At 38.8% G+C, this 24,664-nt stretch overlaps 1 protein-coding gene across 1 annotated transcript in view; it reads left to right on the top strand.

Annotated features, from left to right (window-relative positions):
- GPATCH2 (G-patch domain containing 2) overlaps positions 1-24,664 on the top strand; it is a 198,495-nt gene that overhangs the window by 158,928 nt on the left and 14,903 nt on the right. Inside the window, exon 9 of the mRNA XM_052654097.1 lies at positions 20,574-20,662. Within this exon, the coding sequence (XP_052510057.1) occupies positions 20,574-20,662 (89 nt within the window). The remainder of the gene's footprint in view (positions 1-20,573; positions 20,663-24,664) is intronic.

Here is a 24,664-nt window from a genome sequence, read left to right as displayed (position 1 = left end):
AAAGAACTAAAGAGCCTCTTGATGAAAGTGAAAGAGGAGAGTGAAAAAGTTGGCTTAAAACTCAACATTCAAAAAACTAAGATCATGGCATCCAGTCCCATCACTTCATGGCAAATAGACAGAGAAACAATGGAAAGAGCGAGAGACTTTATTTTTAGGGGCTCCAAAATCACTGCAGATGGTGACTGCAGCCATGAAATTAAAAGACGCCTGCTCCTTAGAAGAAAAGCTATGACCAACCTAGACAGCATATTAAAAAGCAGAGACAGTACTTTGCCAACAAAGGTCCATCTAGTCAAAGCTATGGTTTTTCCAGCAGTCATGTATCGATATGAGAGTTGGACTATAAAGAAAGCTGAGTGCCAAAGAATTGATGCTTTAAAACTATGGTGTTGAAGAAGACTCTTGAGAGTCCCTTGGACAGCAAGGAGATCAAACCATTCAATCCTAAAGGAAATCAGTCCTGAATATTCATTGGAAGGACTGATGCTGAAGCTGAAACTCTGATACTTTGGCCACCTGATGTGAAGAACTGACGCATTGGAAAAGACCTTGATGCTAGGAAAGATGGAAGGCAGGAGGAGAAGGGGACAATAGGAGATGGTTGGATGGTATCACCGATTCAGTTGACATGAGTTTGAGCAAGCTTTGGGAGTTGGTGATGGGCAGGGAAGCCTGGCGTGCTGTAGTCCACAGGATCGCAAAGAGTAGGACACAACTGAGCGACTGAACTGTACTGAACTAGTGGTAAAGGACATGAAATTCCCTGGATGCTGTGTACTCTTAACTTTTTGTGTTATCAATTAGTAATGAGGAGGGGAAAATGAATTTTTTTTTGCTGTCACCTTCTTACCCAATTAGTAGTAAAAAGAGTCTTCTAAAATGAAAAATGGCAATAGATTTAATCAGAGGATCAAAAATCCCATCACAGCCACAGACACACACACACACACACACATTCATGTCAACCTTCTTCCATCAAATTAGAAAAAACATTCCTATTTACATTAATACAGAGCATATTTATGTTCACGTCATGATACAAGTCACTGTGTTTTGTTGCAAATGGAACAAATAGAATTACAGCTGTTTTTTATTTGATCTTCTAAGGATCCAAAGATGTTCAAGGATTCAGTTTGCTCAGCCTTCCCCATAGTGTCATCTGTTATTTGGGAAGGAGAACTAATTTGCAACAGATACAAAACTATTTGTCATTTTGCAGGTTTGCCAAAAATAAATGAAACTATTAATTACTACATTCTTGAGCAGCTGTTAATAAATTGGGATAACTGTTCATTAGAGTACTGGTTAATGACATGGACTATATTTGGTTAGTGTTGCTTTTCACAGAAATGTATCAACAAAATCAAGTGTATCAGCAAACTGAGTGATGCTTTGTTTTAATTATTTAAAATGAGAATTACCAGCCTATGGTATGAGAGATTTAATTTAAAACAAATTCTCTTTTGCATATAAAACTAATGATTAACACCATATTTTAAAGCAAGTTACATCAGTCAACATTTTGTGTACTTAATATTTACATTCCAAAATAATGGCTTGAAACTGCTTTTAAATGATAATTTTAAGAAATTATAATCCTTTATTATTTTTTTCTTTCCAAACCTAAAATTAGCATTAGATTTTATAGTTCTAAAACAGTTTACTCAATCCTCCAGATAGAAAACTATCTTTCAGATTATTTTAACTCATTCATCAGTATGTGTGAATGAACAATTAGGAAGTATTCACATAGTCACTTTAATTTGAATCTATGCATTCCATATTTATTTAATTGAAATACATTTAATAGCAAATGTGTTCTAATTTTTTAAAAAATTCAATAGGTTCTAGGTAGAGGAAGTATTTAAAGTAGAATAATTGGAAACATCCCATATATGCAGCATAAATTCTTTCTAAAGAATTTAATTAATCTGTTTTTCTTTATATGTCCAAATTATTTATTTTAAAAAGGCGATATTCTCAGAAAGTCAGTTCTGCCTCGTGTCCTTTTGGCATCCTAAAATTCTAAGCTACCTTGCCAAAATTTTAAACTAATGATTATAGAGAGTTGTTTTAAATTGTGATTACACCTAAAGAAAATTATCAGCAATTAGAATTTTGAGCAATTGCTTTTAAACTTAATGTGACTAACCCACACAGAAAAGAAAAAGGGGGTTGCCATTTGGAATATGTAATACGTTCAGGGCATGGTAAATAAAAAAGCAATCAAGTACTCTGGGGAAACATTCATTTTTACTTCCCTGTTTTCTTGGAATCTGATAGATAAGCTAGATATTTTCAAATGACTAAAAGTATACCCAGCCTCTCACCTCTGGAACAGCAGTTGAATTTGGCCGTGGTCACTAGTAATGAAGAACAGTTAGCATATGAAAGCTGTTGCAGTGACCTGTAGCTGAAATAAATTTGTCGTCTGAAGTCCACTTCCTTAAAGACCGGTGTCTGTTTCGAGGTTGGCACTCTCCAAATTGGTCCTGTGATTAAATGGGCATGGACACCGAGCTAACCTTTAACTCCCAGAGATGGTTCCCCCAGGAAGTGGTGTTTGCACACGGGCAGGGCCACATCGCAACAGCTTGTAGCACTCCTGCGGCCTGCGTTAGAATTTCATTACAGGGACATTCACGGATCTGTTCATACAGTGCATATATGTGCCGGAATACTTCCCAGGACAGCAGGCACAGTCTTGATATAAAAGGATCAGTTAGGGAATTGATTCATAAAAGAATTGATGTTTTAAACCAGCAGTACAGTAAGCAAAGCATCTACTTGATAATTTGTACCTTCCAATCTCCAGAATAAACCTAGTAAATCCATCTGCCACATAGAAAACACTTTCAATGTAAAATACTATTTTATGTCCATAGAACAGAAATTATATCCACTCTTATTTCTGAGATATGTAACTCTTCATAATATAACAGGAATCATCCGCAATCTAAAAAATTTAATGCAAATGTAAGTAATTAGAATGTTTTAATGTTTCACCTAATAATTTATGATCAGGTTCATATATTAAACTATTAACTATCACTTTTTAGCTAATAGTAACGACCTTTCACTTCTAAGCCAATTTAAAAATAAATTCAAGTATCATAAAATGTCCCATAGAATTAGAATTATGTTTTTAAAAGACTCAATTTCTTCATAATCAGTGGTGTTATCCTTGCCCTTACACTTTAGAAATATTTTTCCATCACTCCAGAGTGATTTGTTTGTATACTAAGATATTTTTTGGGAATTTACCTTTTGTTTATTTCATATACTTCTGATCAATTCCAACTCATGCCCAATTATATTACACTAAATTAACATAATTCAACAGATGTTGATATTTAAATGTTTTCTGGCATTCAAATCTTGGACAGCTGTCTTCGAGCTTGGGGAAAAGGCAAACATTTAGAGTTAAATGCTGAACATATGCTTAAATTACTAATTAGAAAGATGGAATAAAAACTATGCATTATCCTTTCTAAGGACAATAAACCTCAGAGAGGGATTTCTATAATCCTTTTATATCAAGTTATAGTCCTGGGTGTGTACAGACTAGATAACATGGACTTCATGGATAATTTTATTTAATTTCAGATTTGATCACTTAAAAATCATGAGGAGTCTCACTAATATGTGAAAAACCTATGATGACTTCATACTTGCAGTCTTAAGAGTTGAAAAGATGCCTTTGCACTTGCAATATCAAGATGGCAAAAGCAGTTTTTGACAATATTTTATTATGGAAAATGTCATAAGCAGAAATACAGAGGAAAATATAAACTGGCTTAGGTAATGTATCAACTGGCTTAGGTTAATTACATGTGGCCAGCCTTGTTTCATCTTTATCTTATTTCAACTGAAATATGTCATTATATTTCTCTAAAACATAATAGTCTCAAGGAAATCCCATTGTACCATTATCACATCTATTTAAAAAAGCAATAATTCTTTAATATATAAGAATATATATGTTTATGTGTGTTTAATTATAGCTGATATGCAGATATCTCCACTTATTTTATAATCTCTTGTCTTACACATTGTTTGAATTGGGATCCAGATGAGATCTGTTAAAATATATATATAATATATAACTTCCCATTGATTTATAAGCCCTCCTCCCCTTTCTTTTTTTCCTTGAATTTTTTTGTTTGAAGAAGTCAGCTTGTTTGTCCTATAAAGTTTCCCACATCTGAGGAATGTTGCTGATTTTACCCACATGGTGTCATTTAACGTCTTCCTCTGTCCCTTGAGTTTTCTGCTGTGGGTATGTCGAGCTAGAGAATCGACTTGATTCAGGTTCAGTTTTGCTGTTTTGTTTTGTTTTGGCATAACTTCGAGGGATGGTGGCCTAGACTTCCCTCTCTATGCATCTCTCTCTCTCTGTGATTTATTAGTCATAAAGATCATCGCCCAAATTCATTCACTAAGGGTCATGGTATGGTGATGTGTTAATTCTGTCCTCATACTTTGGTTCATTAATTGGATTACTTCTGTTTCAAACTTAGCCCTTTCCAATACTTGATTACTCTGAGGTACAGATCACATAGGAAAAGCAAGATGAATACTTGCTCCTTTCCCTTTAGTTATCAGTTTTAAAAATTAATTGATTTCTTACACTTTCCAGAGGTGACTGGTGAATTTTTATTCTGTTTCTTTAACTCATTGATTTAAACAGATTTCATGTTTAAATACGTTTAACTCCATTTGTTATCGTCCTAATTGATATTAAATTGGCCCATCTTTGGGCGGTGGGAGGTTATTTAAATGGGTTCCTGAGTCTTCCCTTGCCAGGAGATTTTGCTTTCTTCTTTGCTGTCTGGTATGTTTATATTTTCTAGGCTTTCTTGGACCTTTTCCAGCCTAGACCAAGAATCAATCGTTTCTTTAAGAATTACTGATTCATTTACTGGGAAATAGTTTTAGAAATCACAGTCTGCATATGAGGGGTGTCATTATTTCTAGACATTTATCATGAAATGACTTAAAAATTTTTAACATGTTGGCTGATGCTAGTAGTTCCAGTTCAAATGCAAGACTTTATTGTAAAATTTTCTGTCATTGATTTTAATGTCCTTTTTCAACATTAAAAATATTACCTCTAGTGACACCATAATAAGTGTTCATTTTATTGATCATACCATACATACATAATAGTCTCAGAATCACCATACTATCATGACCACTAATAAAATTATTACTGAAAATAGTTTAAGTTTTTTATTTTTGGTATTCTTTTTGTACCTAGTATTATATTTCACTAGAAATGCACAAATTCATGTATTTTAAAGTCACTTGAAATAGTTTCCAAGGATAGATACACTAATCCATAGTTAGTTTTAGAGACTGTTTTTGAAAATTATTTTTGTTTTATAATAATAGAAAAATTGTTACAGCTTCCACAATCAAATCTCATCAGGAAATTTCTTTCAAAGAAGTCTGACTTCTCCTCAGTTTTCACCACATATTGCTACCTCCTCATACAGGTGGCTATTGCCTTTTTTTTTTTTTAATGATTTATCTTTCCTTTGGCTTTGTTTTTCTATTTTTAAGATCAGCAGAACTATCTTCCTTGCCCTATGTTTTCTTTTTTTTTTTTTAATTATTTATTTTATTTTTATTTCTTTTTTTTTTTTTTGCCCTATGTTTTCATTTCCTTTTTTCTCTGACTCTTACTGTCACTCCAATATACTGTTTGATTTTTAAGGTTTATTTTTTCTAATAATTACCTTTATATTAATATTTTTATATAATAACCACAGGTACATAATTTGTGGATACTGAGTACAAACTGTATTTTATTTTAACTCATTTAATTTCCATAGTTACCCTGTGAGATAGAGATTCTTATTATCCCCATTTTGCATATGAGAAAACAGAGGAGTTAAATCACTTTCCCAGGTCAAATTGTAGATAATTTATACAACAGTCTTTATTGTTTTTTCCCCCAACTCTTCTCAGTTCAGTTCAGTTCAGTTCAGTCGCTCAGTCGTGTCCGACTCTTTGTGACCCCATGAATCGCAGCACACCAGGCCTCCCTGACCATGGCCAACTCCCAGAGTTCATTCAGAGTCTTCATGTCCATCGAGTCCGTGATGCCATCCAGCCATCTCATCCTCTGTCGTCCCCTTCTCCTCTTGCCCCCAATCCCTCCCAGCATCAGAGTCTTTTCCAATGAGTCAACTCTTCGCATGAGGTGGCCAAAGTACTGGAGTTTCAGCTTTAGCATCATTCCTTCCAAAGAAATCCCATGGCTGATCTCCTTGCAGTCCAAGGGACTCTCAAGAGTCTTCTCCAACACCACAGTTCAAAAGCATCAATTCTTCGGCTTTCTTCACAGTCCAACCCTCACATCCATACATGACCACTGGAAAAACCATAGCCTTGACTAGACGGACCTTAGTCAGCAAAGTAATGTCTCTGCTTTTGAATATGCTATCTAGGTTGGTCATAACTTTTCTTCCAAGGAGTAAGTGTCTTTTAATTTCATGGCTGCAGTCACCATCTGCAGTGATTTTGGAGCCCCAAAAAATCAAGTCTGACACTGTTTCTACTGTTTCCCCATCTATTTCCTATGAAGTGATGGGACCAGATGCCATGATCTTCGTTTTCTGAATGTTGAGCTTTAAGCCAACTTTTTCACTCTCCTCTTTCACTTTCATCAAGAGGCTTTTTAGCTCCTCTTCACTTTCTGCCATAAGGGTGGTGTCATCTGCATATCTGAGGTGATTGATATTTCTCCCAGCAATCTTGATTCCAGCTTGTGTTTCTTCCAGTCGAGCGTTTCTCATGAGGTACTCTGCATATAAGTTAAATAAGCAGGGTGACAATGTATAGCCTTGACGTACTCCAAGGCATATAAAAATTAACTTGACCATTTTCTCAAATCTAGTATCTTGTTTTTAAGAAAAACCACTGTCTTCTGAAATAGTAATTTTTTAGCATTATTTAGACTACTTATACATTATTTAGAGAAAAAGTGACATTTTGACTGATTACAGCTAATGTGACTTTTGCTTGATCATTTGGCATTTGTTTTCTGAAAATTAAAGAATTGTCAGGGCTTCCATGGTTTTCCAAAGAAATTGATTGTGTAAATCAGAAGAGGAAAGGATTTGTATTTGCCATTAATTTCTGTTGACTATTTCTTCATGGACACTTAGAGGTGAGGGTCCTCCCAGATACAGAGGCAATAAACCTGATTTACCAAAATTTCATAAGATGTTTGGTTCAAAGATCTTGATGCAAAGCTAACCCTTGGTGTAGACTGATGCGTTCCAAGTTTGCGAATATTTCAATTGAATTGAACTGGGAGAATCCTGAAGTACCCTCCCTCCTGAGTATTGAGGATTAGTGTTTCCATAGTCATCACAAGCGTCCCTAGATAGCTTACCTAGCTCTGACAGTATATTTCACCGTCTAGTAAACATTTGCAAACAAGTCAGGTAGCCAAGTGGTAAAGAAGTCTCCTGCCAATGCAGGAGATGCAGGTTCGATCCCTGGGTGAGGAAGATCCCCTGGAGAAGGAAATGGCAACCCACTCCAGTATTGTTGCCTGGAAAATCTCACGGACAGAGGGGCCTAGCAGGCTGCAGTCCATGGGGTAGCAAAAGAATCGAACACAACTTAGCAACTAAAGAGTAGCAGCAATAGCTGCAGAAATTTACGTTCAGGATGTTCATTCATCTGCCAGAAGCTATCATGGAAGAGGAGTAACTGAAAGCGTTCTTTTCACAAAGTTACACTTAGTGAAATGCGAAATTATGTAGAAAGGTAGAACACTTTACCACAAGGTGCCTGCATGTACTATATAAAAGCTGGTTTCTGTGTACAAGCTTGATTTTGCAGACATTTATATCCCAGAGCCCAAGTATGTTTTCTAGTTTTCTATTTCCATAAGTAAACGTTTCTTTATTTTAGAATATTGATTATCATAAAAACGAGTTACTCCAAAAACTCTGGCATGCCTTGGTAAATTTCATTCAATAACTGTTTAATAAATGCCCAAAGTATAAGGCTTGCAAGAACCAAAGGGATTTTACTTAATAAGTCAGATGTGGACCCCACCGCCTTCAAGGACTAAACAGTCTGGCTAGAGTATTAGCTCATGTACATATACATAGCTGTAGTTTAAGGTAGGAAACATTGTTTTCTCTGAGCAGTGGGAGATTATTCTGGCAGTGGCAATTAGAAAAGACTGCATAAAATGGAGGTGGCATTTCACATGGGTCATCGACTCTCAACTGAATTCTGTCAGTAGGCAATAATTTAACCTAAATTCAAGTAAGTTATATTAAATGGTCATGTTCAGTGCATGTTCAGTCGCTCCAGTCATGTATGACTCTTTGTGACCCTGTGGACTGTAGCCTGCCAGGTTCCTCTGTCCATGTGATTCTCCAGGCAAGAATATTGAGGTGGGTGGCCATGCCCCCTCCAGGAGATCTTTTGGACCCAGAGAGAGAACCCACGTCTCCTACATCTCCTACATTGCAGGTGGGATTCCTTACCCACTGAGCCATCTGGGAAGCCCAAATGGTAATGTTGTCTGACATATTCCAAAGTAGTACGTCTTTCAGAAGTGTGAGACATTCTGACCCATTATTTAAAAAGTCAGTCTTTATTACCTCCCCAATTTGGAGGTAAAAGAGACAACCATATTTTCCTTTGCTTTTCCATATTCGTGCTCGGCCAATGTACGTTACAGCATATAGAATTATGACATTACTTAAGTCCCCTCTCAACAAGCAAAGTCATGGAGCCTTCACGAAATCTAAGCTGCACTCAGTCTTAAGTCTGTATCAGCCAGCTCAGTCATGCCAGTGAATTGTAGACTCTACTGAACGAGCAAAACCTCTCAACTTCAGGAGCTGCCTTGGAAAGGGATCGACATTTGATTCCATCTCTTCATTAGAGCAGTAACTTTCTGACTACAGCTGCAATGAAATCCAGAATTATATCTATAAAAAAATTATGATCAGGCACTTTCCCACTGAATTTAATCATCAATTTAGTTGATAAACTGCTTAATTCAGTCAAACAGGCAGCTCCATTCTTTTTCTCTAGAGAATTTAAAATAATTGTGATTGGACAGATTGGTTGGATTTATCAACACTCGCTGCTACAAGGAGACAGCCCCTCCTCCCTCTCCTTCCTACGGCCCAGCTCCTGCCATGTTGAATTGCTTACAGAGCCCCAGATACAGCATCTCGTGTGTGCATCTCAAGGCATCTGTGCCTCTTCGGATGTCTTCTCCCAGCAAGGTGCCTGGAAGGCCTTACATGCTGGTTTGGAATTCTCTTTGAATACTGAGGGGAAATCATTTTCCCACATGATCAGTAGACTTTAACCCCTAGCAAATGAAAGCCATATCTTTTTTATTTTTCAGTCCTGTTTTATGGCATAGGGCATGGCATGCATTACATTTTCAGTAGATGCTTATTAAATGGAATATAATAAACTAAGTTGAATGAGGTACTATGGTATAGGGAAAAAAGTAATTCTTTTGAGGCAAGCATTTCTTAGTTCAAATATGAGGGCTTTACTTTTCATTTACGTGATCTTTGATAAATAACGTTTCTGTGGATCTCAGGTTCTTCAGACCTATATCAGGTTTATGTGACGATTAAACAAGATAAAGTATGTGAAAATATTTGGCATAGCACCCCATATATAACTGAAACAGTCAATAAGCTTGGATGTTCCTGGTAATTTAGATAATAAATTCTATAAGACTTAAGAACCCAGCATGTGTTCAAAATAATTTTTAAGATAATAAAATATATTCTCTGTCCTGCCCTTTTCACTCCATTATTCCCTAAAGCTAGTAAAAGAAAGAAACTCAGCACTTATGTTCCAGAATGCTACTGAACTAAAAGCTCCATTTAGAGTCAGAAATCATCAAATAGGACAATAGGTAAAAAGTCAGTTCAGTAAACAAATTCAAATATATATGGTATTGGATGAAGTAGATCTGAAAATGAAAAGTGCATGGACTTCACTTTTAAAAGTTAAGAATATTATGAATACTCATAATAATATTAATCACTAAAAATGGCAACTATCAAATACCATCCTGGGAAGCATTTCATAGTGTCTGATCAGAGAGGGAATGTGGGATTCTGTCTGCATCTATAGTCTGATCTGATGGGTCTTTTATGTCAGATGCAAAATGCTATCAAGAATAGACACATATCTCATTGCATTTAATGGAGACATCTAAAAGAATCATTTATTTTGAGTAAGTCTCTCTCTCTTGACTGTCAATACTACCTTGATCATTTTTTAAGGGAATTAGAATAATCTTATTGTTGACTCTATACTAAATATCAGTGCAATTGCAATCAGATTCCAGAAATATGTAGTTATAGCTAGGAATCAAGTAAATCAAATCAGTATCAGTTTACTAAGGGTCTACTATTTCATAGATAGCTTCCCTGATAACTCAGTTGGTAAAGAATCTGCCTGCAATGCAGGAGACCCCGATTCTATTCCTGGATTGAGAAGATCTGCTGGAGAAGGAATAGGCAACCCACTCCTGTATTCTTGGGCTTCCGTTGTGGATCAGCTGGTAAAGAATCCACCTACAATGCGGGAGACCTGGGTTTGATCCCTGGGTTGGGAAGATACCCTGCAGAAGGGAATAGCTACCCACTCTAGTATTCTGGCCTGAAGAATTCCATGGACTGTATAGTCCATGGGGTCACAAAGATTCGGACACGACTGAGCAACTTTCACTGTGGTGTGAAGAATAAAAGAATATTCCAAGGTGCCTCAAATATCATAGATTCTGCTTGAAGAGACAATATCAAAATTTGAACTCAGGTGAAATAAATTTTCCGCAATTTCCCCAAAGCAGTGGCCTGCTACTATAGCTGTGTGGGTTTATTACATTGTATAGTACTTTCTCATTCACGTGTATCTCCTGCATTAGGCTATGAGCCCCTCCATGTAGGAGTTGTCTTATTCTTTGTGTTTCGTTTAGTGTCTTGTGAATTAACATGATTCACAGTCAAGTTTTGTTAATTGTTAAATGAGTGTTTTTGAGTGAATTTAAATAACAATTCAAGAAAGTGTTATCCTAAAAAAAATGCCTGATTGATTGCCAAATGAAATGTTGAGGCAACAGTTGTTACCATAGTTTGATTTGTTTTAGTTCGGTAAACATTTGTCCTGTTTCTCAGAGATGACAGAGGCAAAGCTAGGTTCTGCAAATTAGGCATGGCGCTTGGCCTCCAGTTTCCAGTTGTATATTTAACTGACATCCGCTCTAATCTGAAAGCTTGAGGCCATACCATAGGATAAGTGTAATGACAGAGACACACACAGATGGGTAAAAAAGATATAAATAAAAAGCACTTGGAAAAATAATGAGCTTAGGAAAGTTTGAAGAAGAGAAAAAACATTTAGATTTAAATCCAGGGAGAACTTTGAAGGGAGAAAGGGTAGGCTCTCAGAGATGGTGGAATTAGGAACCATGAAAAGGAAACTTTTTCAAGTGGGTAGAACCCATTGTCTCACATGTTAGCTCATATACACAGACCTGGTGACTGGCACTTCTTAAAATCTGAAGAAATTAAACAAATAGGGAAAGGATGATGGCAGTGCCAGGGAAGCTAAGATGTGGCAGCAGTTCTCCCAAATAGAAATTTAGAAACCTTCCTGAATAATTTGCTCTCTGAAAAGATTAACTTTCCTCCCAATGTGAGAATGTCCTCATTCACATACACTCAGATCATTCTAATATCTACCTGAATTGCATAAAATCACCCCCGCCACCTTTCAGGTACCATTTGTTTAGAATAATGAAGAGGTAAAAATAAGAAGAAGAAGCATTTAAATGAGCTGTTTAGGGATATAGAAGTGATATCACCGGAATCACAGACCCTCGAGGTGTTAGCTAAAGCACGGAACACACAGTGGAGAAGCGAGTCATCTTTGAAGTGGGAAGTACCGAGATGGCCAAGAGAAAGTCCGTGGCAGTGGGCTGACCTGAGAAAGTCAGTGGGCTTCTGAGTCACGAGAGGCTCAGGGGTTTTTAATGAGTTTTTGAAATGAAAATGAGCGCTTTATTCTTACTTGCTGTGACACCTTTAAAGCCAGCAGAATCACTCTAAGGAAAAATTTAGCTTTCCTATTAACTACCCAGAAAATTCCTACTTGTTATTTAGAAATGACCTTGATTTGTACCCTTATTATATTGATATTATCTTTATCATATTGACAGTGTTGAGATGAAACGAGCTTGTACTGCCGTGTGTATATTTCGTGTCTGTTTCCTGACACTCTACACTAGGCATTCTCCTAGCGACCTACCATCATGCCCTCTGTGCTGTGAGATCCTGGGTAAATTGCTTTACTTCTCTGTGCCCTGGGCTTTTTATCTGTTAAGCGGAGATGATAATAATAGTAAATTGAACAGCTGACAGTTTTCAGTTGCTTACTGTGGGCAGGCTTTGTACCAAGTGTTTTTACACAAACAATCTTTAAATAAAATCTTCAAAAAACCTTTGAGGTAAATAATCTAATCACAGTTCTTGAAGGTAAGGAAATTGCGGCCAAGGGAGCTTAAGTAACATGCCAAAGGTTGGGAAAAGTCCTTCTCAGACATTGACAAGATATGGTAATAATTTGGCTCTTCGAGAGAACTAGTTGGGAAAACAGAACTGGTGGTGTCAGACGTTAGGGTTAGTTGAGGACTCAAGCAGATCAGGCCAACAGAACCAAAGCTTCATCTAATACTTCAGCTTCCACAGTGGGAAAAGTTCCACCTGCCTTTGGCAAAGAAATACCTTCAGCTGCCAAAACCACCTGCATGGATTAACCCTGTTGTTTGCTGTTTTCTGATTCATCTCATTATAATTTTTAGTTTTTTGTTCCATGCTCATTGTAAAAATAAAGTCCAACATAAATGAGAGGCATAGAGAAGACAGTTTCCAGCCAATGGGAGATAATCGTCACCAGTATTTGTTGCATGGTTTCCATACTTTTCAGCAAACACCTCTGCATGGTTATTGACTTGGAGACATTAATTTAGTTACCATGAAGATGGAGAAGGAAATGGCAACGCATTCCAGTATTATTGCCTGGAGCATTCCATGGACAGTGGAGCCTGATGGGCTACACAATCCATGGGGTCACAAGAGCTGGACATGACTGAGTGACTAACACACACACACACACACACACACACACACACCATGAAGAAAAATAAAACAGGATGAGAAGTTGGAGAATGAAGGGGGTTGCTTTTCAGATAGAACATATCCATAGATATTTGGATAAAGCTTTTTTTTTTTGTAGTTACATTAGTAATTTCTATTCTTTGTGATACTGTAAGTAGAAAAGGTGGCCTATATGTTTAGAATATTTTAAATATTCCACAGAAATTTTAAGATAGGTATTTTCTATTTTAGATTATGAATACTAGTTTGGTATCAGTCTATGGTGTTTGGTATTAATGTCTCCATTAATAGTTCAGAATCAGTTAGGAACCATGGATCCTCTCACTAAAAAAGTACACACATTTTGCATTTGGTTTCATGCGGCTCCTGGCCCACCTGAATAGTGAAAGTCATTCAGTCATGTCCGACTCTTTGTGACCCCTGTGGCCTTCCAGGTTCCCCTGTTCATGGAATTCTCCAGGCAAGAATACTAGAGTGGGTTTCCATTCTCTTCTCCAGGGGATCTTCTCAACCCAGGGATCAAACCGCAGTCTCCTGCAGTGCAGGCAGCTTCTTTACCATCTGAACCACCAGGGAAGCCCTGAAGGCTCCCACTATCTCCTCCATGTCCCCACCTCCCCTTCTCTTCCCCCCACCCCCCATTCACTACAGTTCATCCACACGTGCTCTCCTCTGAGGACCCTGGAGAGTCCTTAGCTGGCAAGGCAGTGACATTGGTCCCTGAGTTCCCTGGAAACCCCTGACACACAGCTTCCATCCCTCAAGGAGCTTCAGAGGGGAAGCCTTTATTGGCCTATAACCTGGCGCGGAGGAAGCACATAGGAAACAGTGCTGGCAGCAGCCGCCAGTTACCTGGGTATAGCAGAATAAAGCAGATTGGGCAGAAGTAGGTGTGGACTTGACCTCTCAGAAGAGATGGAAGAGGCACAGACAGCACAGATTCTTCAGAAGCTGTTGGGAACTGCACACTGGCAGGCAGGTCACTGTATCCAAGGGCTGGAGCCTTTGACCACAGGTAACCTGAGGTGGATGGATGCAGAGTAAAGAGCCTCCCGAGCAGGTAGGTAGTGGGGTAGCAGGCATGGGGACCAGGAGTAGCTGATGCTTGAAGAACGTCAGCCCACAGTGTTAGAGAGGGACCTGGTGACTAGATCCAGTTTAGCATCTGGGGCAGTCTGGGCAATGACCTAAAATATCAGAAGGTTTATAACAATGCAGGGTATGTCCAAAATTAAGCAAGGGTTCGATTCCCAGGACACAAGCATTGCATTCGGTGCACTGAATTGTAACTTAACGTCCCCCTCACTGAAGTCAGGATCGTTCCAAAGGGAAGGGAAATGGGCTTGAGATGGGCTAGGGTGTCACATGACCAAAGAAATGAGAGAGAAGGTGCCAGAACCAAAACCGATCAGGGTGTGAAGGACATACCGAATGCAAAGGGTTTTCATGTGCAAGATGGGGCTTTGAAATTAAACCATGAACAAGGATGTAACGTGATCCTAGAAGTTACCAAATAAATTTATGTTCAACAGTACTTGACATTGTGCATATTGGCACAGAAGGGAAAGAGCTAAATACTGATGTTTACTTGTTCAGTTAATACGCTGAGACATACTGACACCAAATAAAGGGGAATAGAGGGTAATTTGGATCTAGCAGGGGGTTCACACAGGGCTGGGTTTGCACTGCTTGCTCCTGCAGTGACACCACAGACCCGCTTCATCTCTGTGCAGCTGATGCCCTGTCCAGCCTTATATTTTTCTAACTGACAGTGAGTGTTCTTGCCAAATGCCAGGGCCCATAGTCACATCTGTTTGTCTCTCTCTGCAGCTTGTCTGAGGCTGCTCAGGAACACATTTTATCCAGGGGGCAGCTTTCAGGAGGCCTAATTCTCTGAAAAGCTCTATTTGTAAATGCGTATACCACAAAGGGACAAGTTGTTATTGTCTCTCCTTTTAATATTATTGTGTTTGACACTGCCTGTTTCAGCCCTTGTCAAAAGCCAGGTTCTCAGGTCCTCCCTAAGATTTTTTGTTTCTGCTTTGTGTTTGTTTGTTTGTTTTGCTTTTTTCCCCTCTGGATAAAATGCCCCATTTCCTCCCACCACCTCACTTAAAAGGATGATAGCAATCTGCTATATTTAAAATGAATAACCAACAATGAATAACCTGTACAGCACAGGGACCTCTGCTCGATGTTATGTGGCAGCCTGGATGGGAGGGGAGTTTGGGGGAGAATGGATTCATGTACATGTATCCCTGAGTCCCTTCACTGTGCCCCTGAAACTATCACAACAGTGTTAATTGGCTATACTCCCGTACAAAATAAAGTTTTAAAAAGATTTTTTTTAATGTTAAAAAAAAAGAGAGAGAGAAATGATGAGATAAACCAAGTGAAGTCTGTTTCAAAAGCAAAACAAAATGAAAAGATTTGTTTGTGAGCTCTGCTTTTGGATATTTAACAGGAAAATTTTCATGAGTACAGTGGGAAATGATGTTTCAAATCATAACTCAGTGGACTTTGTTTATTTAATCCATCACAGAAAAGCGTTATTTCTTTATCCTTTCCACTTAAAGATACATGTGTGTCTACACCTAATATTTTAAGGTGTCATTAGTCATAAAGTGATCAGGTTCTGACTTTTCTCCTCGCTTTTCCACCCAAGCCAAGGCTCTAACTGAAACAGATAGACTGATAGAGCTGATTGGTAATTTCCTTACAAAAAGAGCTTAACATTTTTGAACAATTTTGAGTCTGTTCATAGGACAGTGTATGGTCGTTTTTCAAAACACCACAGCAGAAAAACAAACAAAACCCAAAAATTGCCGGCTAACAACTTGAATAATAATCCGTGTGTTCTGCTTTGCAAAGACAAATGACTCATTTAGGCTAAAGCAACTAGGCTGCCTTTGAGATGTTCATTGATTTTTAAATTAAAAAATAACTGCTTTGTTTTACATTAAGAGTGACAACTAAATAACGGAGTAGACCTTACTTAGTGTTATTTGTAGCAACTCTATTGCACCTCTCTGAAGGGGAGCGGGGAGGGGGACATGCTTCAACAAGGTAATCTTAGTGATCAATAATCCCGATCTCTCAATGTGCTGTAGCAGGTAGTCAATTCTTGATAGAATTACTGAAATACAGCTGGCTGTTTTTCTCATGGCTCAGGTCTTTGGGTTCAGTGTACTGACTTTATTAACTTTATTCTCCTTGAAAGGTTTGTCTCTTTTACTTTATGTAGCTATGTTGGGGGTAGGGGAGGGGAGCTGAAGGAAAACAATCTATCCCACTTGTTCTGTAAAGACACCCACAAAGGGAATTGCGGGCCCAGCAGATGAGAAAAAGGCTTAGAAGAGGGAGTTGTTCTTGAGATTTGTTTTTCGCTCTCTTTGCAAGCAGACCTTCCTAATAAATTTGAACAGTGTAAAAAACTTTAAAGTTTTAAAGGCAACATTGACTTGGGAGAGTGATTTTTTCAAACAATTAGAAGACTCCAGTTCCATACAACTAGTACAAGAATACTGTAAGTAGAAGTCAGCCTTCTTAAGAGTCACAAAGAGCAACTATTACTACTATGTATCAGACCCTCAAATATTTCTTCTAATGATTTCTAAAAAGGTATTTCTTAAAAAGGACTCCCTTGGCTAATTTTTTTTAAGTGCAGTTTGAACTTTAAGTCTAAAAATAATCAAAAACAAGCTTAGTTTTTCAGATAATCCAGAATTAGGACTTTTCATTGACTGCCTTCCTACACCTGCCCACCTCTTCACTCAGACATGTTCACACAAAGAAGCTTCACTGTGTGGCCATTTGATATTATTCTTCATTATAACAGGGACTAATACCTTGGGAGGAGCTGTGTGTCTGAACTACCCGTAAACCTGGTTACCCTCCCAACCCCAGTTCATCAGCATCCCATGAATCTGACCAGCTTTCTTCTGCTCCATGACCTTTCAAGACTCTGCTGCTGCTGCTGCTGCTAAGTCACTTCAGTCGTGTCCAACTCTGTGTGACCCCATAGACAGCAGCCCATCAGGCTCCCCCATCCCTGGGATTCTCCAGGCAAGAACACTGGAGTGGGTTGCCATTTCCTTCTCCAATGCATGAAAGTGAAAAGTGAAAGTGAAGTCACTCAGTCGTGTCCGACTCTTTGAGACCCCATGGACTGCAGCCTTCCAGGCTCCTCCCTCCATAGGATTTTCCAGGCAAGAGTACTGGAGTGGGGTGCCATTTCATGACTCTACATCAGCTATAAAATCCAGACGGCTTCCCGGGGCATGTATGACACACACGGCCCATGGTCCAGCCCAGTGTTCTTCCATCATGTGAGACAGGCCCTTCTGCACACTGCTCCCCAGACATCCTGAAGTTACTCATAATTCTCAGAACAGAGCAAACTCTTTACCATTTAGGAATACTTTCAGCAATCAGTATAGAAAACCTGTCCAGCAGTGGGTTAATTTAAGAATATTCATTACGTTTTAACTGGAGGATCAGAAGTATAGAGTCCATGGGTTGGTTTTTGCGGCTCGCTCAGCAAAGGGCCACACTGCAGAATTCAGATTCCCACTTTATTCCTGACTCTAGAATGTTTCTTTCCCCTCCTCCTCAGCTGGTGCTGGTGTCAGAGCCTGTCAGGTACATACTGTGCGCAAGGTCAGCTACTCCAGTTTTTTTTCTAGGGGGGAGGTTCCAAGAGGGATCAAAGATGTTGGAGAATAATGTACAAGAAGATGAAGTCAGGTCTCTCTTACAGATATAAAATGAATACGCTTTTGAGATTTTCTTTAACTCATCGATTAATGAGGGAACCAGGCAGATGTTATAATGGGCTCAAAGAAAAATGAAAGACGCACACATGTATGTGAAGTGAGGAAGACTGGATAACTGTGCAGATGGATACGAACTGGCTTTTCCCACAGGAGGAGGATTATCCTTCCCTAGGAAAGAATTCATCTGTATAACTACAGACGAGAATTATTCTCTGTTGTCTTCAGTTATCTGTTACTTAGCGCCCACAGACTCAGAATCACGTGACCAGAAAGGTGTACCCTATAGTTTTCTACTGAAGCACAGATTTCTTTTCCCTACAAAGAAAAATGATATGTTCAATAAACATGTTTAGGTTTGTCATAAGGACTAAATGCCGTAATCTCTAATAATATTAAGAAAGTTCATTGTGCCTGCCACTACCACTGCTGTTCCTAATTATTTTATATACTTACGACTTAATCTCCTCACTTGGATTTAAAACTCTTCCAGTTATAAGAACTAAACATTCCATTTCCTTTTGTATCTTCTACCTCCTTTTTCCTACTCTTCTCATTTCACCCCCTCTATAAGGTCTTATGCTAAGTCAGTAGTGGATACTAATAACTGCTTGCCAAATAAGTGAATTCATTAATTTTCTATAAAAATGATGCTGGCTTTATAAAAAGGACATAATTTTCAATTTTTACAATTTCTATATAGTTTTTAAAAATAGCTATGATTGTAACTATTTTTTTTCTTGGCAATATGAGCCAAAACCCACACCTCAAAATCCAATAAAGGGATTTGCCTGGTGGTCGAGTGGTTAAGACTCTGCCCTGCCAATGCAGGAGGTGTGCATTCAGTCCCTGGTTGGGAAACTAACATCCCACATGCTGCACAGCACAGTCAAGAGATAAAAGATTTTTTTTTAAAGCAATAAAAATACCACAGTTATGCATGTTCAGAAACACTTCAACATATATATATATGTGTGTGTGTATACATATTTCTGGAGAAGGCAATGGCACCCCACTCCAGTACTCTTGCCTGGAAAATCCCATGGAGGGAGGAGCCTGGAAGGCTACAGTCCATGGGGTCACTGAGGCTCGGACATGACTGAGCGACTTCACTTTCACTTTTCACTTTCATGCATTGGAGAAGGAAATGGCAACCCACTCCAGTGTTCTTGCCTGGAGAATCCCAGGGACGGCGGAGCCTGGTGGGCTGCCATCTATGGGCTCGCACAGAGTCGGACACAACTGAAGTGACTTAGCAGCAGCAGCAGCAGCATACATATTTCTGCAAAGTTATTCATTAGTTGAGTGAACTAATTTTTTAAGTATTTTAATAATTATATTTATTCCATAAAAGAGAACCAGTATGTACTCAATACAAAATGGAAGAGAAAACTAGATATTTACCCACTTGTTTTTACCTATATTGATAGATTATACACCCTTTGAATTAGCCAGATCACTAATTGTACTTTGTGTGTTATAGATAGACTCTATATATCAAGTAATTTAACTCTCCAACTCCAATTTTTCATTATATCTAAATACCTGGGTGTAAATGTATATTTTTTTAAATTTTTTTTTACCTGAATTAATTTTTTCCTTTTACATTTTTCTCTAAAATATCTAGTTTTCAAATCGGACCCTATAAAACTGCAGGATACTACCACATATTTTTCTGAATTACTAAAATGTCATGTTTCGTGATAAACTTGCTTTATTTATTTCTGCTTCATGACCCCTAGACACCATCCTAACCCCATGTCAGGGATTATAATCCAGAAAATTAACACAAGAGTCCCCTATAGCCTGAAATTTTTGAAGGCTTTAAAATTTTTTCCGTCTTACTAGTTTGTCTTTATTTCCAATTGAACCATTTCTAATTGTACTAAAACTTAAATTTAGGAGTCCATGGTTAAACAAAAAAACCTAATTCGGACTTACTCCAAGAATAACAGAAGGTCTGCTTCACAGTTCTTATAAATCATGTCTTTACAAAGGTAATCCAATATCATGTTAGCCTGTCTAGTATCAGTAGACCAGCATTAATGCATTCAAATTATGTTTCCTCACCTAGCTAATAAATAACTAAAGAATTCTAATCATGTGAATTATAAGGAAGAACATCACTGTTTCCTTCTATCTACGTAAAATGTTTTAAGAGAATTCACTGCCATATAATATCCTAAAAGAAATTGATCATCCTTTTCCTGTAATAAATGCTGTTCTGACGGTAAAGCATTAGTAACCAATTGATAACCTAGCAACAATATTGTGATCTCTTTAGATAATTAATCTTAGCTATTTTCCTGTCAGAAGCAACAGTGCTTGATTTTATGTTGAGCCAGAAAGATTGCCAGTTTTGAAAATTAAAAAGCATTCCTTTTATATTATTCATTCCAGTAACAATTTATGATGGCGCATTTAGCGGCTGAACACTTGTCAACAAACGTAATTATGTTTCGATATAAACAAGATTGGTGGTTTGGCTAGGCTGCTCCATCTTTGTTGAGAATGTTTTGATTTAGGTTCAGATTATACAAGCTGTGTATTTATGTGTCATTTTTTTCCTCCTTTGTTAATAGTTTTTTCTGATAATTACTTGTAGGCAAACAAGCATGCATTTAGGATCTCTGTGCACAGGAGATATCAAACGGAGAAGAAAAGCCGCACCTTTGCCTGGACCTACAACAGCAGGTAAAAGAAAGAGGGCTTGGGGCAGAGCACACATATAAACTTTATACATCATCAAAAGTGAAACACGGATAATCCTTAACTTCCACTGAGGAAGAAGCGCACTTCTAAGAAACCAGTAAAGCAAATCATTTGCCTTTGGTGTCAGGATGTATTGAGTGTTCCTTTCGGGCAGCCAATCACTAAAGTACTTACTTGCTATTGTTGTTTAGTTGCTAAGTCCTGTCCAAATCTTTTACAACGCCATAGACTGTAGCCCACTACACTCCTCTGGCCATGGGATTTGTCAAGCAAGAATACTAGAGTGGGTAGACATTTCCTTCTTCAGAGGATCTCTCCAACCCAGGGATCAAACCTGCATCTCCTGCATTGGCAAGCGGATTCTTTACTACTGAGCCCAAGTACTTCCTACACACTTGCACACTGGAGCTTCTCAGGTGGTGCTAGTGGTAAAGAACCCAGCTGCCAGTGCAGGAGGGGCAGGTTCAATCCCTGGGTCGGGAAGATGCCCTGGAGAAGGGCACAGCAACACACTCCAGTATTCTTGCCTGGAGAATTCCATGGACAGAGGAGCCTGGTGGGCTAAAGTCCATGTGGTCACAAAGAGACAGACATAACTGAAACAACTTATGAAACAACTTAGCACGTACACACACATACCTGCAAAACTTTGAGGTTTTAGAATTTGGTTTTGTTTGAGGTATTGTAGAATACAGAAACTTCAAAGTCTGTGTTTGGCTTCAAGAAAATTATAGACTTGGAAAAACAAAGCATAAATAGATGAAAAGGCAGATAACCCCAGAAGAAATTAATAATAATTATTTCTAAAGTACTGAAGCACTCTCAAAACACAAGACCCTTGTTTCAGTAGATGGCAGCCTGGCCATGAATGCAGCAGTCTGGTTCCTAGACCCAGTTCTGCAGCAATCTTAGATTGATCTTTCCTTACTTAGACAAGTTAGAATTTGAATAAAAAATCTCCCATCATTTCCACCTCAAAATCCATGTCATTCGAAAGAATGTAGCATAGGGAAAACCGCAAGTGTTGAGCCAAGACAAGACACTAGATCAGAGGGAACAGGAGGCCTTCCTGAAAGAGAGCAAAGACCTAAGCATGGTTGGGATGGATATAAATAAGATTAGCGTGTATTACAAGGTCTCTTGCAAGAGCAGTGGTAAGGGAGGCAGAGATGAAGACCTGTGATAGGAGGCAGCCAACTGGTTATTAAAGTATAGACACCTCCATGGGAATAAGGGCTTCCCTAGTGGCTCAGTTGATAAGGAATCTGCCTGCAGTGCAGGAGACCCAGGTTTGATCCCTGGGTAGGGAAGATCCCTTGGAGAAGGGAGTGGCTACCCACTCTGGTACTCTAGCCTGGAGAATTCCATCGACAGAAGAGCCTGGCGGGCTACAGTCCATGGGATCACAAAGAGTTGGACACAACTGTGCAACTAACTTTCACTTTCAGTTCAGTTCAGTTCAGTCGCTCAGTTGTGTCTGACTCTTTGCAACCCCATGAACTGGCATGCCAGGCTTCCCTGTCCATCACCAACTCCCGGAGTTTAGTCAAACTCATGTTCGTTGAGTCAGTGATGCCATCCAACCATCTCATCCTCTGTCGTCCCCTTCTCCTCCTGCCCTCAATCTTTCCCAGCATCAGGGTCTTTTCCAATGAATCAGTGCTCCGCATCAGGTGGCCAAAGTATCAGAGATGCAGTTTCAGCATCAGTCCTTCCAATGAACACCCAGGACTGACCTCCTTTAGGATGGACTGGTTGGATCTCCTTGCATCCAAGGGACTCTCAAGAGTCTTCTCCAACACCACAGCTCAACAGCATCAATTCTTCGGCGCTCAGTTTTCTTTATAGTCCAACTGTCACATCCATACATGACTACAGGAAAAACCATAGCTTTGACTAGACAGACCTTTGTTGGCAAAGTAATGTCTCTGCTTTTTAATATGCTGTCTAGATTGGTCTTAACCTTTTGCCCAAGGAGCAAGCATCTTTTAATTTCATGGCTGCAGTCACCATCTTCAGTGATTTTTGAGTGCCCCCCAAAAAAAGTCTCTCACTGTTTCAACTGCTTCCCCATCTATTTGCCATGAAGTGATAGAACTGGATGCCATGATCTTAGTTTTCTGAATGTTGAGCTTTAAGCCAACTTTTTCACTCTCCCCTTTCACTTTCTTTGCTTTCTGCCGTAAGGGTGGTGTCATCTGCATATCTGAGGTTATTGATATTTCTCCCAGAAATCTTGATTCCAGCGTGTGCTTCATCTTGCCCAGCATTTGGCATGATGTACTTTGCATATAAGTTAAATAATCAGGGTGACAATATATAGCCTTGACGTACTCCTTTCCCGATTTGGAACCAGTCTGTTGTTCCATATCCAGTTCTAACTGTTGCTTCTTGACCTGCATACAGATTTCTCGCAAGGCAGGTCAGGTGGTCTGGTATTCTCATCTCTTTAAGAATTTTCCACAGTTTGTTGCGATCTACACAAAGATTTTGGCATAGTCAATAAAGCAGAAGTAGATACCAAAAAAAAAAAAACCTTTCACTTTCAATATGGAAATAAACCACAATGAACCATAGTAGGTCTGTGACTCAGCAAAATGACTCTGAGAAATGTTTTCCATGTAGATACTGAACAGTTGGGCTTCCCTGGTCGCTCAGCGCTAAAGAATCCTCCTGCAGTGCAGAAGATGTTTTCTTTGATCCCTGGGTCAGGAAGATCCCTTGGAGAAGGAAATGACTACTCACTCCAGTATTCTTGCCTAGAAAATCCCAAGGACGGAGGAGCCTGGCAGGCCACGGTCCTGGAAGTTGTAAAAGATTCAGACACAACTTACCCACTAAACAATAGGAACACAAGATCAATTACAAAGTTACTATTATGACTTTGGCCTATTGCCTGGGATCCTTAACCATTCAGATTTATAAACCGTCTCTCTCAGCTTCATTTGGGAATTCTTTCATTGCAAGAGTTATTTTGGACATGATAAATTATACAATATGAAGATAAGATTTGTATCAACAGGAGAGGAAGCAGTGAGAAGGGGAAAATATAGACATAAATACCAATATAGATAGATACCTTGACATGGTTTCAAAGGAAATAAAAGATATGAAGCTTGAATTCTCTGTTTCAGAGACCTTTTCCATAGTTCAACACTAAAAAATTGAAGAATAACTTAAAATTGGAGCACCCATAATACAGTTGTTCATTCACATAAAAGGTTACCTTATGAAATTATGCATGTAGTTACAAGTTTAATATCTGATCTTCATCCTCTGATTTTGTTGAATTTTTGGAATTTGGAAGTAGGAAGCACCTACATGCAGAATATGTTTATATGGATGGAGGTTCATAGCATTGTACAGGAGGCGGTATCCAAAACCATCCCAAAGAGAAAGAAATGCAAGAAGACAAGTGGTTGTCTGAGGAGGCCTTATAAATAGCCAAGAAAAGAAAAGGAGAAAGGGCAAGATACACCCAACTGAATGCAGAGTTCCAGAGAATAGCAAGGACAGGTAAGAAAGCCTGCTTAAGTGAAAAATACAGAGAAATACAGGAAAACAATAGAATGGGAAAGACTAGAGATGTCTTCATGGAGAAGGCAATGGCACCCCACTCCAGGACTCTTGCCTGGAAAGTCCCGTGGATGGAGGAGCCTGGTAGGCTGCAGTCCATGAGGTCGCCAAGAGTTGACTTCACTTTCTTGTTTCAGTTTCATGCATTGGAGAGGAAATGGCAACCCACTCCAGTGTTCTTGCCTAGAGAGTCCCAGGGACGGGGGAGCCTGGTGGGAGGCCGTCTATGGAGTCGCACAAAGTCGAACACAACTGAAGCAACTTAGCAACAGCAGCAGCAGAGATCTCTTCAAGAAAATTGCACATATCAAGGGAACATTTCATGCAAAGATGGGCTCAAGAAAGGACAGAAATGGCAAAGACCATCAGAAGCAGAAGAGAATAAGAAGAGTTGGCACATACAGAAGA

The sequence above is a fragment of the Budorcas taxicolor genome, chromosome 16 (genome assembly GCF_023091745.1).
Source record: "Budorcas taxicolor isolate Tak-1 chromosome 16, Takin1.1, whole genome shotgun sequence".
NCBI lineage: Eukaryota > Metazoa > Chordata > Mammalia > Artiodactyla > Bovidae > Budorcas > Budorcas taxicolor.
This window is presented reverse-complemented; position numbering and strand designations above follow the sequence as displayed.